Source organism: Tachypleus tridentatus, chromosome 2 (assembly GCF_004210375.1).
Source record: "Tachypleus tridentatus isolate NWPU-2018 chromosome 2, ASM421037v1, whole genome shotgun sequence".
NCBI lineage: Eukaryota > Metazoa > Arthropoda > Merostomata > Xiphosura > Limulidae > Tachypleus > Tachypleus tridentatus.
This window is the reverse complement of record NC_134826.1, coordinates 156,295,743-156,312,252: the sequence shown is the minus strand read 5'-3', so window position 1 is coordinate 156,312,252 and position 16,510 is coordinate 156,295,743. Positions and strand designations below refer to the sequence as shown.

Below are 16,510 nucleotides of genomic sequence, written 5' to 3'. Positions count from 1 at the left end.
CCTGTATGTCTTGTGTAAATAGTGTGAATTGTTAAGATAGAGAGATCTGCAGTTAAAATATTGACTAAGAAGTTTTACAGTATTTATATATAATGTTTTCTTCTTGATTTTTTTTAGTATAAAATGGTCATAATCTTCTATCAAAGTGTCAGAGACTACTGTAACTGAAAATTGCTATAAGAAATAGCTACTCTTACATGATTTTATGAAAATATTTTAAAAATTGTTTTGATGGACTTACCTTAAAAAGAATCAATTCAATTAATTTGTATTGGTTTTTATGACACGTTTCAGTAAACTGGTCTTAGCATTTCTCATTTTGTAAATCCGGACTTTGTGGTTGATCAACGGTATATGAAGCTGGATTTTATTATTTTAAGAATTACAGAAAGAATTCACTATCATTTTAACAATGGGGAAAAAGGCACTTATCATTCTATGGATGGCACATGGAGTTTGGTGTGTTATCGTTAAACACAAAGGTTGGTTGGTTTGTTTTTCAATTTCACGCAAAGCTACACAAGAGCTATCTGCGCTAGCCGTCCCTAATTTAATACTGTAAGTTTAGAGGGAAGGCAGTTAGTCATCACCACCCACCGTCAATTTTTTGATCTGCTCTTTTAACAACAAATAGTGGAATTAGCCGTCACATTATAACGCCTTTGCGACTGAAAAGGAGTGCATGTTTCATGTGACAGGAATTCAAACCCGCAACTCTCAAATTATGAGTTGAGTACCTTAACCACTTGGCCATGTCGGACCTGAAACACAAAGGTACAGAATAGGCTGAAAGTAACTGCCGGTCACGGGTATTGAGACCCGATTTTTAGCGTCGTTAGCTTACACTGGGGGGAGAGAAGAATCTTGGAGTTGGACTATGTCGTTTAACGATAGCACAAAAAATGTGTTTCATCGTTTTAACAATAAGAAATGTTTCACTTTACTGTATACAAGACAATACGAAAATGTTATATAAAAGTTATTGTTCGAAACTACCGACAATTCATACCTGTGAGATATTTATACGAAACTAGCTATATTTTTAAAAAGTGAAATTGCTTGTTCACATTGGCATAATCAAAGCAATGGAGTTTCGTAGTGATCTTCAATCATTAACTGTGGCTTTAAGTCATAACTCTACAAAGATTTGCGAATGATTTTAAGTCTCTGTAACGAATGTGTTTTGAAATGGTATCACAGAACTTATATTTTAAATATATTCTTGTTTTGTTTTTGAATCGCATTATTGTTTACACTGATTACTCCTCTCTTTCAAGAAATAGGAATAAAGCGACTATAATAAACCATAGATTCTCTAAAAATGGACTAGGATTACAAAACTCAAAGGCTTCTACAAAGATATCAAAAATAAATAATCTCAAAGTCTCTGTAAAAGCACTACGTACGAAGAACTACAAAGCTTTTATCATGCTGTTGTACATGAAATGTCAGATTTTTACAAGAAAATGTGAAACAAGGACATGTTTCAATTGCTTAATTTATTTAGTCAAAATAAGCTCATTTAAACTCAATAAACTTCTGTAAGCGAGTTGTAAATTTATAAATGCTATATTTAAAGAATTGGATGTCCATTGGTGCAATGAAGTCTTCGAAGGCACTTTCAATTGACCCTTGGTTTGCAAACGATTTTTTTTCCTTGAAAAAGTGTCCAAATGTTTAAAGAAGTGATAATCTGTGGATGAGATAAAGTTTCATATTAACGTTCGTTTAGTTTTTGGTCAATAACGCATGGGACATGAGGTTGAGAATTGTTATGATGCAGTATGGGTCCACAACGATTGACTATTGCTGAATGTTTTTGTGACAATGTATCATGCATAATTTCATGTTCACAACAATATTTCTCTGCTGTGATTGTTTCTTCTTGGTTTTAGAATGAATAATGGATCCCACCCGCTAATAACCACCAAATGCTGACCATAAGCCAAATCACTGTCCCAATCGTTGTCGATTGTGATAAATAATCCATTTTTCATTATAGATGACAATTCTATGGAGAAACTGGTCGTTTTTGTTGCGAGTAAGGAGTAGGAACAAATTTCAACTCGTCTTGTTTGATGGTTTTCAGTCAATTTAAGAGTTAGCCATTTATGGAGCTTTTTCACCTTAGCAATTGCTTCAAGATGTTGGGAAACTCTTGAATAATGAGCATCGAGTTTGTCGGCAAGTTCTATTACGGTTTGGCTGGTATCTGATTCAACTAAGATCTTCAATTATTTCTCATTAAAGGTTCTCATTTTTAAGGTTTGTGTCATCAGAGTGAAATCTCCTGAACCAACTCTGTGCTGGGCACTCATTAGCTGTGCCATCATGAAATGCATGACTGACATTACGAGCTGCTGTCGCCACATTGTGACCACGCTTTAAGTCGAACAAGAAAATTACACGAATATAAATTTTATCCATCGTGACAAAAATCAATATAAATGTCATTTAGTTTCTAAACTAAGAAAAATAAAGTGAGCTTGAAATAAACCAGACAAAATACTTGTTAGTCTGTAAAATTTACGATAATGCTCTACTAACGCACTGACAGACTAAATACCAAATTGACTCTTCTAGGCGACCTCTGGCTCCCTTTCAGGTAAACTAGGTATAAGGAATCACAGAATATTTACTAAGAGACTAGGTATAAGAAATTAAAGAGTATCTAATAAGAGACTATGTGTAAGAAATAATATAGTCTCTGCTAAGAGACTAGATATAACGAATTACACAGTTTCTACGAAAGTACTCGATATGAGAAAAAATAAAATAACTGCTAAGACGTAGTTCTAAAATAAAGTCTTTAAATGATCTCTAATTACAAAAGTTTTGACTTTTGCCAATAGAGGTGAACAGTCTTCTGAAGCTGAACGTTTTGCAGATTCTTCGCCTTCTGATGAAGTGTATAACTTGCGCTCTTTATATAGCTCACGTAAAAGCATAAATCACTTTCTAACTTTTGAAGTAGGAACACCCACAAGAAGATAAACTCTTATTATTATTATTATAAAGTCTTTCACTGCAGTAAAACCATAAAAAAATCACATCTAAAGAAAATTTGACAGTGTTGATTCGATGATCAAGGCAGGCGTGTCCTGCCATAATCAATCAATTCCAACAACGACTTTTTTATATATTTTTTCTAAATGTCATTGTTAAATTTCTTGCACCGTGTAGACGCCATTAAAATATTTCGTTCTAAAAGTCTTTGTCCAGGAGTGTTACAGAACATATCTTAAGAACTCAACTAAGCTGGGATATTCCTGGAAATGACCAACTGTGGATTATTCACTTAGTTTTCTAACTGGCTGAAGTAGTGAAAAGAAACTGGGAAAAACTGACTGGAAAGCCACGAAAGATTTAAGGTATTTGCGGTGGCGAAATTTCACTGCTTTACCACTAAGTGTTTCACCTAGCAATGGCATTTCGTATTCCCGAGGATTCAAAATGTTCATAGAATAAAAGAAAAATAAAATATCATACGAAACGAGAAACATTAATGAAAGTTATCTGTACAAACATTAGTGAACGTGTTCGTAGCATGCAATCAAAAAGTTATATTTTCAAAGATCTTTGCAAACGTTATTCAAGTGTTGTTTAAACGTCACTGAAAAAAGTTTTCCCGTGTTCAGAAAGCAGAAGCTTACGTGTTTGTGCTTGACAATTCAAATAGAAATCACATAATTAAACTCGTATTTACAACTTACGTTCTTAACTTGGGTCCATAATTTTACTTCCAACATTTAGGAACTGAAGGCCAGTCAGAAATAAAAACCTGAGTCATCCTGAATGAGATATTTGAAAATGTTTCCCCTCTTGAACGTAATTTGTTCATTTTTTTATCCAAATGGCTTATCCCAGTTCATGTACATAAAAATACCAACACCTATACTAAGAAAATAATATATAAAAGCTTATCTTTACTGTCGTCACGACATTTAATGTGTTTTACGTTTAGGCCTAACAGTTTGTCGAACCAGAAGAATTGACATCTTTCTTATATCAAATGCAAACAGCCTTCTTAAACGTAATTATATTGTTGAAACTACATATAATAACTTTAGTATACATCAGCAAACTTTATCTTAATTTTCATTAAAATGTTAAACCTATTAACGTGCTAGTTCGTCCTTTCTGTATTCTTAAGTGTGAAATAATATCAGAATGACATAACAAAATATTTCTTTTTTTGCAACAAAATATTAGGTTTGTTTGTTTTTTATTCGAACACATGAACATCAGCGTGGCTTCATTTACAATATGCATAATAAAACATGTATCAAAATGTCTAACGATTGGTCAAGATTTCTAGTTGTTCTTATTTATCTATAACATCATGTTCCCAATATAATTCATTGTAGTTACAGCTTCATTAGTAGAGGATTGCTAATATTTTTGTTGTAAATTATTTCGAGATATCTGCTTATCGCAATGAGCTTACACTGCTCAAGGCGGTTAAACTTGCATATATTAGTTCTGTTAAAGGATGGTATTCGTTAAGCGAGAAAACTAACACGTATCTACTTGTTATTTAAATAAATTACGTTGAAGCTGAATCATTTTCTTGTTAGTTGCGTTTCTGGATGCTCATTAGGTGTGTAAAACTACTATATTATCACAATTCAGTTGTTACTTACAGAGTAAAGTGTACTGTAAGCCTAATACTTGAAATAATAATGATTTATATTAAGTTTATCACTGTCACCTATTGAGGTTTGTCTTCGTTAACACCCTTGTGATATAAGATATACTTCAAGACAAAAGCTCACTATCCTTTTCAATACAGCAAAATAAGTTATAACTTTTCTAAATTTTACATTTGTACGTTTTTAAAAAAAAAATATAAACAGTATCATATTTTTCTTATTGCATGTTTTAAGCAGTGAGTCGTTTTTTTTTATTTATCGGTTTATTTGAATGACGTTTAAAAAGCCAGTAGTGTAACTTCTTAAGTGACTGAGTTGACGTAGGTACGCGATTTTATTTCAAACTAGATTAAAACTTGCTATAATAAAGTATTTTAAGCTAATATACACGTTTTTTATAGTATAAAAAGAGCATTTTACTAATAAATACTTGGATAACCTCGGGTAAGGTTATAACATAGAGCAAGGATGGAAGAAAGAGAAAAGAACCTATTTCAGTAAACGTTCATTCTCTTATGTATTCAGCTAGAAGTCAAAATGAATATCGTTATTGAGGCGATTCTGAAACCTGTCTTTTCATTATATATACTTTGCTTACACTCCTGTCCAGTATTTTCTGGATATAATGATATCTCATCTATGGAAAGATTACCTTTGATCTTCTCATAAACAAGAAGAAGATAAATCTCAAAATTTATTTTGTTACTAGCTAGAATACTCGTCTCTTGGACTGAAATGATTAATCAAAGGTTTTCTTAAGATATGAAGAGTTGCCTCCTTTATAAGTAATTGTAAAAGAAAAGCTCGAGAACGATTATAAAAATTGGGAAATAAAAACGTAAAACTGTACATATATACATATATCTATCTCTCCGTGAACTCAACGAACCTCCAAACCAATTTTGGTGAAAATCCATAGACACTCTGCGAAGCAGTTACATAAACATACAACAGACAGTACTATAATAGTTATATAGTTAAACATAAAAATAAATACCATAAAGCACCCTAAAATTTCCGAATAATACCCAAGCAACACGTATTCCGTAAACAAAAAAAAAAGTAAAAATATATGAAGCGAAGACATCTTTACAGGGGCTAAAATATGACGTAAGCTGATAGGAAAATAAACGGTTTTGGAAATACAAAAAATAAAATAAAGTTACGGAAAAATATAGTAAGTAAAAGAGGAGTTAAAAAGTGTTCTTACAGAAAAGCTTAAGTGGTAAAAACTTTGAAAAAATAGACTAGATATGAAAAAACCTTAGAGGGCAAGAAATGAGACACCTCAAATTTCACGAAAATAGAAAGCATACATAAACTAGTTTGTTTGTTTTCTTATAGCAAAGCCACATTGGGCTATCTGCTGAGTCCACTGAGGGGAATCGAGCCCCTGATTTTAGCGTTGTAAATCTATAGACTTACCACTGTACCAGCGGGGGACATAGATAAACGAAACAAAGACATTGCGTGAGACCGAAACGTAATGAAAACAATATTAAAAACAAAGAATTAAAAACCACTGTGTGTATTTGTAAATGAATGACTTGACGCTGATAAAGATCACGGTCTAGACCACGTAATCCACTTTATATCGTCATGTAAGGTAAGTTTCAATACCATCTATATAACTACTTGGGGAAATATGTAGGCTTAAAACTCTACCGAACACAGTGTATTTTGTTTGTGTTCTGGTTTCTAGTATTTTCTTTCTAGCAGCTACCAGTACGGCTTAACAGCAAACAATAACAGAGTTTCTTGGAGGAAAAATCACGTTTGATCTGTGGAAACATTGGAAGGTATCATTTATACGCAGTTTTCAAATAACAGTTTCCCAAATACCTGCTTATTTCATTAAGCTAGCATCGGCCAAGACAGTTGTCTGCGTGCGTTTTCTAACCTTATAGTATTTCATCTTAAACCTATAACCAAGAAAGCCTACCTAGCTTCCCAGGAACTATTGTCTCGTTACAAGTGTATAGGTGCTTGTTTCAAAGGTTGCTAGGATACTTGGATATTTGTAAACAATGCTCTGAGTTAAGCTTTCTTTGTATATTATTTTTATCCAATATAATATTATAGTGATTTAGTGAGTAGTTCTAACAAGTGCACGTAGAACTGAGAAGTGTATATGTGTGTGTGTAACAGTTTCGGAATAGCTTTCAAAATTGTTTATTTCCAAGTCCTGAATCATTTTGTTTTATAATTTAAAGGATAAACTACAATGTTTGTATTAAAAATTGTACTCATCCATTAGGTAAAATGTACGTGTAAAACTGGTATGATACTTAAAGTACTTATTTTGTTGTTGTTCGAGTGTTTAATATAAAGTTATAAGTTTTGATATTATATCTAACTAAAGATTACAGCATCTTGTAACAGTAATACATATTTTAATTTTAACAACGACGTGCAATTAACTGAAGATCGTTTATGCTTGTTACATAAACGAAGATAAAATAAAAACAGGCTTGACCAACAAAAAATAGTTTTGTAGATATGCATTATAAGTCTGACATTATAAAGTCTGTGCTGAGAAATAATCGCTTGATATTTAAGAATGAACCATGATTCACACTGCACTTTGAATCACAAAACTTGTATTACGCATTGAACCAGATGATTTGTATTGTATATTAACTACATAATTTGTATTGTGTATTAGCCACATAATTTGTATAGTGTATTAGCCATGTGATTTGTACTATATATTAGCTACGTAATTTTATATTGAACATTAGACCACATTGTACATTAATTTAGCCATGTGATTTGTACTATATATTAGCTACGTAATTTTATATTGAACATTAGACCACATTGTACATTAATTTAACTTACGTATGTGACGGATTTACTATTATATATTTATTTTGATATCGACGTTTGTGTAAATTATATTTATATTTAGAAATACTTGTAACTTATCTGTTAAATGTGATTTGTACTATATATTAGCTACGTAATTTTATATTGAACATTAGACCACATTGTACATTAATTTAACTTACGTATGTGACGGATTTACTATTATATATTTATTTTGATATCGACGTTTGTGTAAATTATATTTATATTTAGAAATACTTGTAACTTATCTGTTAAATGTGTATCGCGAAATTCCTGCCTGTTCCCTAACTTAGTAAAAGATTCTCGAGTGCAAGAATGTTTTTCAAAAAGCACTAGTGTATTGTTGGGCTAACTGAAATTTCAAGAACCTCACCTAAATTTATAAATCGACGAGACAGTTTTATATTATTGGTTTGCTACAGTTAGTGTACTTACTATAATCCTCGGAAGCTATAACTGCGATAGCAGCTTATTAATCGGGAAAATACAGATATTTGACCAAGAACGCTTGTAGATTTCGAGCATTACAAGCCGTTCAACTTCTGTGGACTAGCATCGGAAATTAGTGTTTTCACGTGTGAAGAGCTAGCTAACTACCCATTAAATAAGCTATGCCAATACCAATTTGAAATTAATTCGCTTATCGTGAACCGTCGATAGGATCAAATAGAAGACTCAATACTGTTTGTGAGTTTGTAAAAGTAATGTATACAAATCATTACTCGTGATAACTATCTGTAATAGCCGTTATTAAAAAATGTATTATTGTTTGTATATTAAAATATATTTGTGTTAGGAAAGAAAAGTGCGTATCAATCTTGTTGGCATATAACATAAATGTGATATATATTGACATTTAATTATCTTCTATTTTCAAGGCCTGGCATGGCCAAGCGCGTAAGGCGTGCGACTCGTAATCCGAGGGTCGCGAGTTCGCGCCCGCGTCGCGCTAAACATGCTCGCCCTCCCAGCCGTGGGGGTGTATAATGTGACGGTCAATCCCACTATTCGTTGGTAAAAGAGTAGCCCAAGAGTTGGCGGTGGGTGGTGATGACTAGCTGCCTTCCCTCTAGTCCTACACTGCTAAATTAGGGACGGCTAGCACAGATAGCCCTCGAGTAGCTTTGTGCGAAATTCCAAAAACAAACAATCTATTTTCAAATTACAATTTAACCCAGCTTCGGGCTATTTGAAACCTTAATACGTAACTCCTATTATTTGAGATTTACTCACAGTATTTGATCTATTACTTTTTGGTTTGTGCTAGATACTCGATATCCTAATTTTACGCGCTCACGAAAGATTTTTTTGTTCATCGTAACGTAATTTTATTTTATGTTATTAGAAGTATAAAATAATTTTCTTTCACAAATGCAAACTATTCAGACCCGGCATGGCCAGATGGTTAAGGCACTCATCTCGTAATCCGAAGATTGTGGGTTTTAATCCCCGTCACACCAAACATGCTCGCCGTTTCAGCTGTAGAGGCGGTTAATCGCACTATTCGTTGGTAAAAGAGTAGCCCAAGAGTTGATAGTAGGTGGTGATGACTGTTTTCCCTCTAGTCTTACACTGGTAAATTAGGGACGGCTAGCGCAGGTAACCGTCAAGAAGCTTTGCGCAAAATTCAAAACAAACCAAAACCAACTATATAACACTTTCAGTCTAGCATATGAATGAGACATTTTCATACTATCTAAAATGTGATTTTTATTAGATTGGCTTTAGTATTTAAATAATTCACAAACAACACCCAATCGATTGAGCACGTGTATTCCAATATTTGTGCAACTATGGTAACCTAATCTCAAAAGCAAAGGTTTGTTCTTTAACAACGTGGAAGATATGAGTCGTTACAACTAATTATATTTAAAGAGTATTTGTTTTGTTCGTTATTCCTAACATACGACTTCCTGCGCTGCTAAAAGACAGACGCTTGAAGCACTCATTAGTGTTCAATGTTTTGTTTAAATTACAAAGATTAAACGTGTTAGACCTCAATAAAGCAACTTTCAGTTTTTGACCTAGTGAGTCACGTTAATTTTTTACTGGATGTTTTTGTGTTTTCACGAGTTCGCAAGTGTGATATACCTACATCAAACCTAGCACAAGCTATTTGTCTTATTCTGTACTTCCACCTAGATGCTGGACATTTTTTGTAACGTTCTTTCTCAACATCTTTCTGTTGTATTCATAGCCTATAAAACTATCCAATCGCATTTTAGAAACATTTAGCTATTTGGGGATATTTTATTCAACGTAAAGACGGTTGTACGTCACAGACAAATGCTGGAAGCTTGATTTTAGACGACACTTTAATTCTGGTATGGTAGAATTTGCTTCTTGTTTGTTTGTTTTAAAGTTTCGCGCAAAGCTACACAAGAGCTATGTATCTGCCTAATTTAGTAGAGTAATATTAGAGGGAAGACAGCTATTCATCACCACCTACTGCCAACTCTTGGGCTAGTCTTTTACCAACGAATAGTGCGATTAACTGTCACATTATAACGCTTCTACTGTTGAAAGGGCGAGCACGTTTGGTGTGACAGGAGTTCGAACCCACAATCCTCAGATTACGAGTCGAGCGCCCTAACTACCTAGCCATGCCAGGCCTAAATTCGTTTCTTAATTATTAAAATGTACAATACTATTTTAGACAATTTTTGGCGTAATGCACATTAATAATGCAGAGTGACAAGTGAAACTGTCCAAGAAACTTAAATTTACGATTGATTCTCTAGATTCTCAGATGGTAACTGATAACTTTATACTTGTTAGAAATTTAAAAATAAAATTTATACTATGCGTGTATTCTACTTCAAAAATATTTCTGTGTTAATATGCTGCAAAAAAATGGGATTTTGTTTTGTTGATTTCTGCTTTAGTAAGCTGGCTTATTTATTTTTTATTTATTTTAAAAAATTTGAAAGCAGAAAGTCCAAGTTCACTAGCTGTTGGATTTGTTACTCTTTCATACGTAAAGCTGATACAATATTTGATAATTAAATTCCCTGAGAAAGGTACATTTTATTTTTACAGTTAAGCGTATTGTGTATATGTACATTGGATACGTAAGTTTTAGATAAAATATTTTAATCCTGAGAGAGAAGGACAGTACGCAACAGAATTACATTTTTATCTTCGTGATTCAAATAATGTAGAGCTAAAACAGCACGTGACGACTACGCAGACTTTATGGATATTATTTGTTGTTTTCTTTAGGTGCACCATAAAAAAGTTAATAATAGTGTTAGAAATAAGATGCTATAAACTAAATAACACTATGTAACACAAATTTTGTTCCTGGATAATGTGTTATTTTCTTAATTGCTTATGTTGTAAAAGTACAGAAAATGGCCATTATTCCCTTCAAACTTTGCTTTTTTGACCTAGATAATGAAATTTATAAATTAACATATTTTCTAGGTAAGCACAGACAAACTTGCACATTTTCATTTACATAAGGTCTGAATAAAACAACATATGAATCAATATACATTTACATGTATATATACTAAAGTTATACAAAAAATGAACAGAAATGTTTAGAAATGATTAGTTTTTTGAGATTTGCGACTCTAACATAAATCACTTTCACGTATCAGCCCCCCAAATATAGTCTCCCATCGTGTTTTCCTTACATGCTCCCAGGTCACAAAAGCAAAGTTTGAAGAGAAAAATAGGTCTTTTCCATTTACTTTAAGCATAAGCAATTGGGAAATAACACTTTCTGCCCAGGAACAAGAAAAAGTAACAATTTTGTTACATAGTGTAATTATTACATTCAATAAAATGATTAAGCCTTCCAAAAAAATCACAGATTGGTATAAAGTTCAACATGTAGACATATATATTACTATAGCATGCATGTATAACTACAGTACAAACTGCATAATTCAATCACGGAACAATAAAAGTAGACAGGACAACGGATGAGAACTATGGAAACGTAATTTGCAGAAAAGTAAAATGTGTAGCAAATTCCGTTTAACTAACCGGATTATTCTTTAGCGAGTAACATCACGTGACGACTAATATGCAAAATTAAGACTGTTAGTAAGTGAGTTATTTACCACGTTAATCAGAAGATGTACTGGACCCTACGTAAAGCTGGAACAAAACCCAATTAATTTTAATCGGTATTTTAGGCCGTAATACTATCATACCCCAGTTTTATTTTATATTAACTGTTCTGCAATTAGTCTTAGCGAAAGGTGAGCAACAGTATAGTTATCTTTACGAATCTCAAATATGTAATATTGTAAAATGTTATTCTCACAGCAACAGTTTCCTACTTATTTTAAATAATAAATGTACACATTCCTTTTACAATTTATATTACACGTATACCGTATTTCAAAGTAGAGTTGGAAGGTAGAGTATATTCTAATTAAGGATGTTTATTAATATTCATTTATCTGAACAAGTTGTTTACACAATGTGCCACTAATCATTTTCTGATAAATATTTACAGGTTTATCAAAGTTTACCACTTTGTAGATTTGCTTGACTGAGTTTGAGGTTGTAACTAATATTGATTTTTGCCATCATGGAATAATAAAACAATCATATATTTTTACAGGAATTTATAGAGATTAAATAATTTACTTCAGAACATAAAATAATGTTCACGTCATAATGTAAAAATTATGTCAAAGTACAGAAACAGTGCTCGTGTAATAAACTAAAAAAAATTTAGAGTTAGTGATACAAAATGCCTGCCCTCCACGGCAGAATTCAAAGGTCCTCTCACGATTTACAACGAAAGCCCAATTATACCATTCAGATTTTACATTACTCCAATTACTTCTTATAGATGTATGAAGTTTGGCCTTGCAGCTTGTGAAAAGCGGGTAAGAACCCCATTTCAAAAATGGTGCCCTGATACCAAAGGAAGACAGGAAAACAAAATTCGATACCAGATTCGATTCAACGACCCTGAAAACCTATTTTTAGATCTTCACCATGCTTGTATTGCTTTCAAGATGCATTTTGTCATCACCTGTTTATTAGGATATTCCCTGGACCACTCAAAGTCTGCAAGTTAATATTGGCCCTGTTAGTTACAAAATTGTGGAAACAGTTCGCGAACAAACATACAATCATTGTAGAACTGTATAAAACAGCATTATATATCTTAAAATAAATATTTCAAGTTACTATTCAAAAAGCATTTCATTATAATAATTATTTTATATTTTCAATAGCATAATATATATGTTAAGATTGAGGACTCTAAATCAGATGATGTAGTATTTTACGAATCAGGAAGAAATATATATTTGCGTGTTACATTCTTTGTCATCTGAAAACTTCATTTTACATGAAACAGTTCTTGCCCCAAACAAACCCTTAAGGTAAAGGCCATATTTACATGTTACACTGCCACTTTTCACAACATATTTAATACATAATACCCTAAAGGTGAAGGCCATATTTACATGTTACACTTCCACTTTTCACAACATATTTAATACATAATAATTCAGTATACAAGAGTACTGGGAATGATAATGTGTTAACATAGTTATACTAAAATAAACCTTATTCCATAACTCGATAACAAAAACTTAGCTTTCTGAAACTACGATTTCAAAGTGGATTTAAAAAATGGTGGAAAACATGTTTGTAAACTCACAGTTCTGACCCCGCCGTCTCTCCCTTCAATTCCGCGGTGATGCGAAGAATCATAGGCTAAGTCCACCGGTGGAGAAACTGGTCGTCTCTCACTATCTACCCACAGGTAATGGAGAAGGTCCGCATTGTGAGAATTTTCTTGTCTTCGAGAAGGAATCACGGTCAGTTGCATTTTTCGTGTTGCGGAGTAGATAATCTACATATAAACCCAACAAATGTTACATTTGGTAAAGTGAAAAATCAGTTTATAGGGCATCGAGTAAATTCCCACCTAAAACATCTATATTTCTTTTTAGTGCACGTCCTTGATATTTGTTTAGGTGATGTGAATTTCAGAGCTCTGTATAAGTTTATCTTAATAATTACAGTGAGAAAACTGAAAGGCTGGGATGTTTGATTTTAGTATTTTGTTTCGTCCACAACGTACCTCCCATTTTGGAAGAGTGAATGTCACATAACTATGGCACTGGATTACTGCAAAGTTTTGAAAAAAACATGCAGCTTCGTCTTTGGAGCCTAAAGTTTCATTAACCCCTAGGCCTTCAATAAACTCCATACAGCCCTGTATAAAAGTGAATGTCAAATTATAGTATTCGGTCAAATGAGGATAGAGTCAGTGTGCTGTTTTCTGTCTTCCCATTGGTCAGTCAATTCAGAATGTGTAGACAGTTCGTGTATGACTTTGTGCGAAAACCAAGAACAAATGAAATAAGTTAAAACCTAGGATTAATACATATTTTAGCTGTATGCATGGAAACATGCTGTTTTACTATTGTTTCTTCTTGTCTCAAACAGTTTTGATAAAAAGCCATTTCTCAAGAGACTCACTTGAAACTTGGTAAGGTTATACCCTGTTCCAAAACGGCCAATTGTATTGATAATTTCGTTTTATTTAGATGTTGGTAAGATTGTATAGGATCAAAGATAAAACAACGCAAATATATATATTTGGGGCTCCTTTCCGGTAATATTTACAACAACTAAGATTTATATTGGCATAAATATAATTTTCAATGTGCCCCACACGTTAGCATATAAAAATTTGAATTTACCTGTTTTAACTCTTTTAGTGAACTCAGAACTTACAAAAACATGCTCGCCCTTTCAGCTGTGTGGGTGTTATAATGTGACTGTCAATGCCACTATTCGTTGGTAAAAGAGTAGCCCAAGAGTTGGCGGTGGGCGGTGACGACTAGTTGTCTTCCCTCTAGTCTTACACTTCTAAATTAGGGACGACTAGCACAGATAGCCCTCGAGTAGCTTTGTGCAAAATTCAAAAAACAAACAAACGTTTTCTTCTACATTCATTTATGTAACTGTATTGCTTGCCAGTTAGTTGTAAACATTTGATTTCGTTAACTTATGTATTCCTTTTTTGGTCTAGATCCATCTAAGTATCTTACTTTTAATCACAAGCTATTGACAGCATAAAAATACGTTGTTATTTAGAATATTTCAGATATTTCCGTAATTGAAGCATTACTATAATGTACCCGTATTGCAATCTTTATGTCAAAATAGATAAATTCGTAAATGAATACAAAACACTAGTTTCTGAAAGTTTACCTAAATAGTTATGAGTATCTTATGATAAGAAACCCATAGGTCAGTTTTTATACAATGTAAATTATTGCATATAAAGACAGTCGGTATTTTTAACCTGTGCGGTCAGAACAGTTGTTGTTGTTTTGAATTAAGCACAAAGCTACACAATGGACTATCTGTGCTCTGCCTACCACGGGTATTGAAACCCGATTTTTAGCGTTGTAAGTCTGCAGACATACCGCTGAGCCACTGGGAGGCACGGTCAGGACAGAGACCACTAGACTCAGTCTGTAACCATTCCTAACGTAAAATAATGAAAGGGAAACAAATAAACAGCACCTGCCGCTTACGTAACTATTCTTAATTGAATATAGTGACTGACTTTCACAAATATAAAACCCATACCACTGTAAGTGCAAAATTTATTTAGAAGAATATCGAAGCTCGAACATTGCGCCTTTCATTATGTAGCCCGACACTCTAACCGTAATGTCAGCCTGATTCGCTTATAAAAGGTGTTGAATTGATTAGCGTGTACATTCAACGATATCAACGTGTTACCCTGATATCTGCTATGTAGAAGCATTGTAATTTGGTATTTAGACATATACTGAGAGTTGAATACCTTATATTAAAATTATTTTGAATGTACAAATTAGCAAATCACGTGACCACAACAGCGAACATAAGTGTTGGTGAAACAGAAATAGCAAAAATATATTTGACTCAATTTTACGATTCATAGGTATATGTGATACTATACTATTATTACGAGTTACCTTGAACCAGAGCTAAATTATGCAATTCACAACAAAAATTATGTGCTAACAATATCATTACATATATTAGGTTTACTTACATTTATAGTCTCTTGCAGCGTGAAGTCCAAGAGTGAAATATTATTGATAGCTAGAATCTGGTCCCCTACAGCCAATCCAGACCTGTCTGCTCCGCTACCTTTCTTTACACTTGACACAAATATTCCTTGGCCATTTTCTTTGCCCCCAGAGAGCCCCACACCGATATCGTCGTCTGAATGACGAGAATGTTTCACTGTTACTCTCCTTACCAGAGGTGTTTGTGGTGAGTTAGTCCTACCAGTAGAGTCTGAATCTGCGGTTGTCAAGTGCTCATCTACTAACGTTGTCTCCTGGTAAGGTGCACCACCAACATGACTCGTTGAATTGTTTGGAGACGAAGGACGATAACGTAGATTGCTTCCTGGACTGTTTCGTCTTGATCCACTGGTATTTCGCGAGGTAGAAGGCATGTTGACTTCAGATCCAGGAATCTGAAGAAGTTCTGTAGAAAACCCAGCCATGTTGTCAGATTCCGAATCAGTACTCTATGGACCAGGCTTGACAATAAGTAATGTCGCTGCTGTAAACGCTTTAAACACGCTAGATATAATTCACATCTTTACTTCAGTCATTCAGCAGTTTGTATCACCAGCGAGAACAACTATAAGAACCGGTTCTCAGTTCCGAAGTCATAACATACACGTTTCTGCCACACGTAGAGTTTCTGATAAACCTATCTATCAGTATCACTTTTTAGTTATAGGAACTTCCTTAGATACCAAGGCATATGCCAAATTGAAATATATAATTAGGCTCGTGTCTGTTAATTGTTTACCAATACAGCTTGTTAATCTAACCAGTCTGTAAATATTTCATCGCAAAACGAAATCGACATGTACACATTACTGGATAACTGATTGCGTATCTAAACTGTTGGAACAACGCACTTCCTGCAACATCAGTGTGAGGCCAAACTGCTTCCTCTGTAAGTAACTATAAAGAAACAGTATCAATTCTACAAGTTTT

At 33.4% G+C, this 16,510-nt stretch overlaps 1 protein-coding gene across 1 annotated transcript in view; it reads right to left on the bottom strand.

The window, feature by feature from the left end:
• The window catches only part of LOC143245668 (uncharacterized), a 79,943-nt gene extending 66,584 nt beyond the window's left edge, over positions 1-13,359 (bottom strand). Inside the window, exon 1 of the mRNA XM_076492017.1 lies at positions 13,141-13,359. Within this exon, the coding sequence (XP_076348132.1) occupies positions 13,141-13,311 (171 nt within the window). The 5' untranslated portion in view covers positions 13,312-13,359. The remainder of the gene's footprint in view (positions 1-13,140) is intronic.
• Between the last annotated feature and the right edge of the window lie 3,151 nt (positions 13,360-16,510).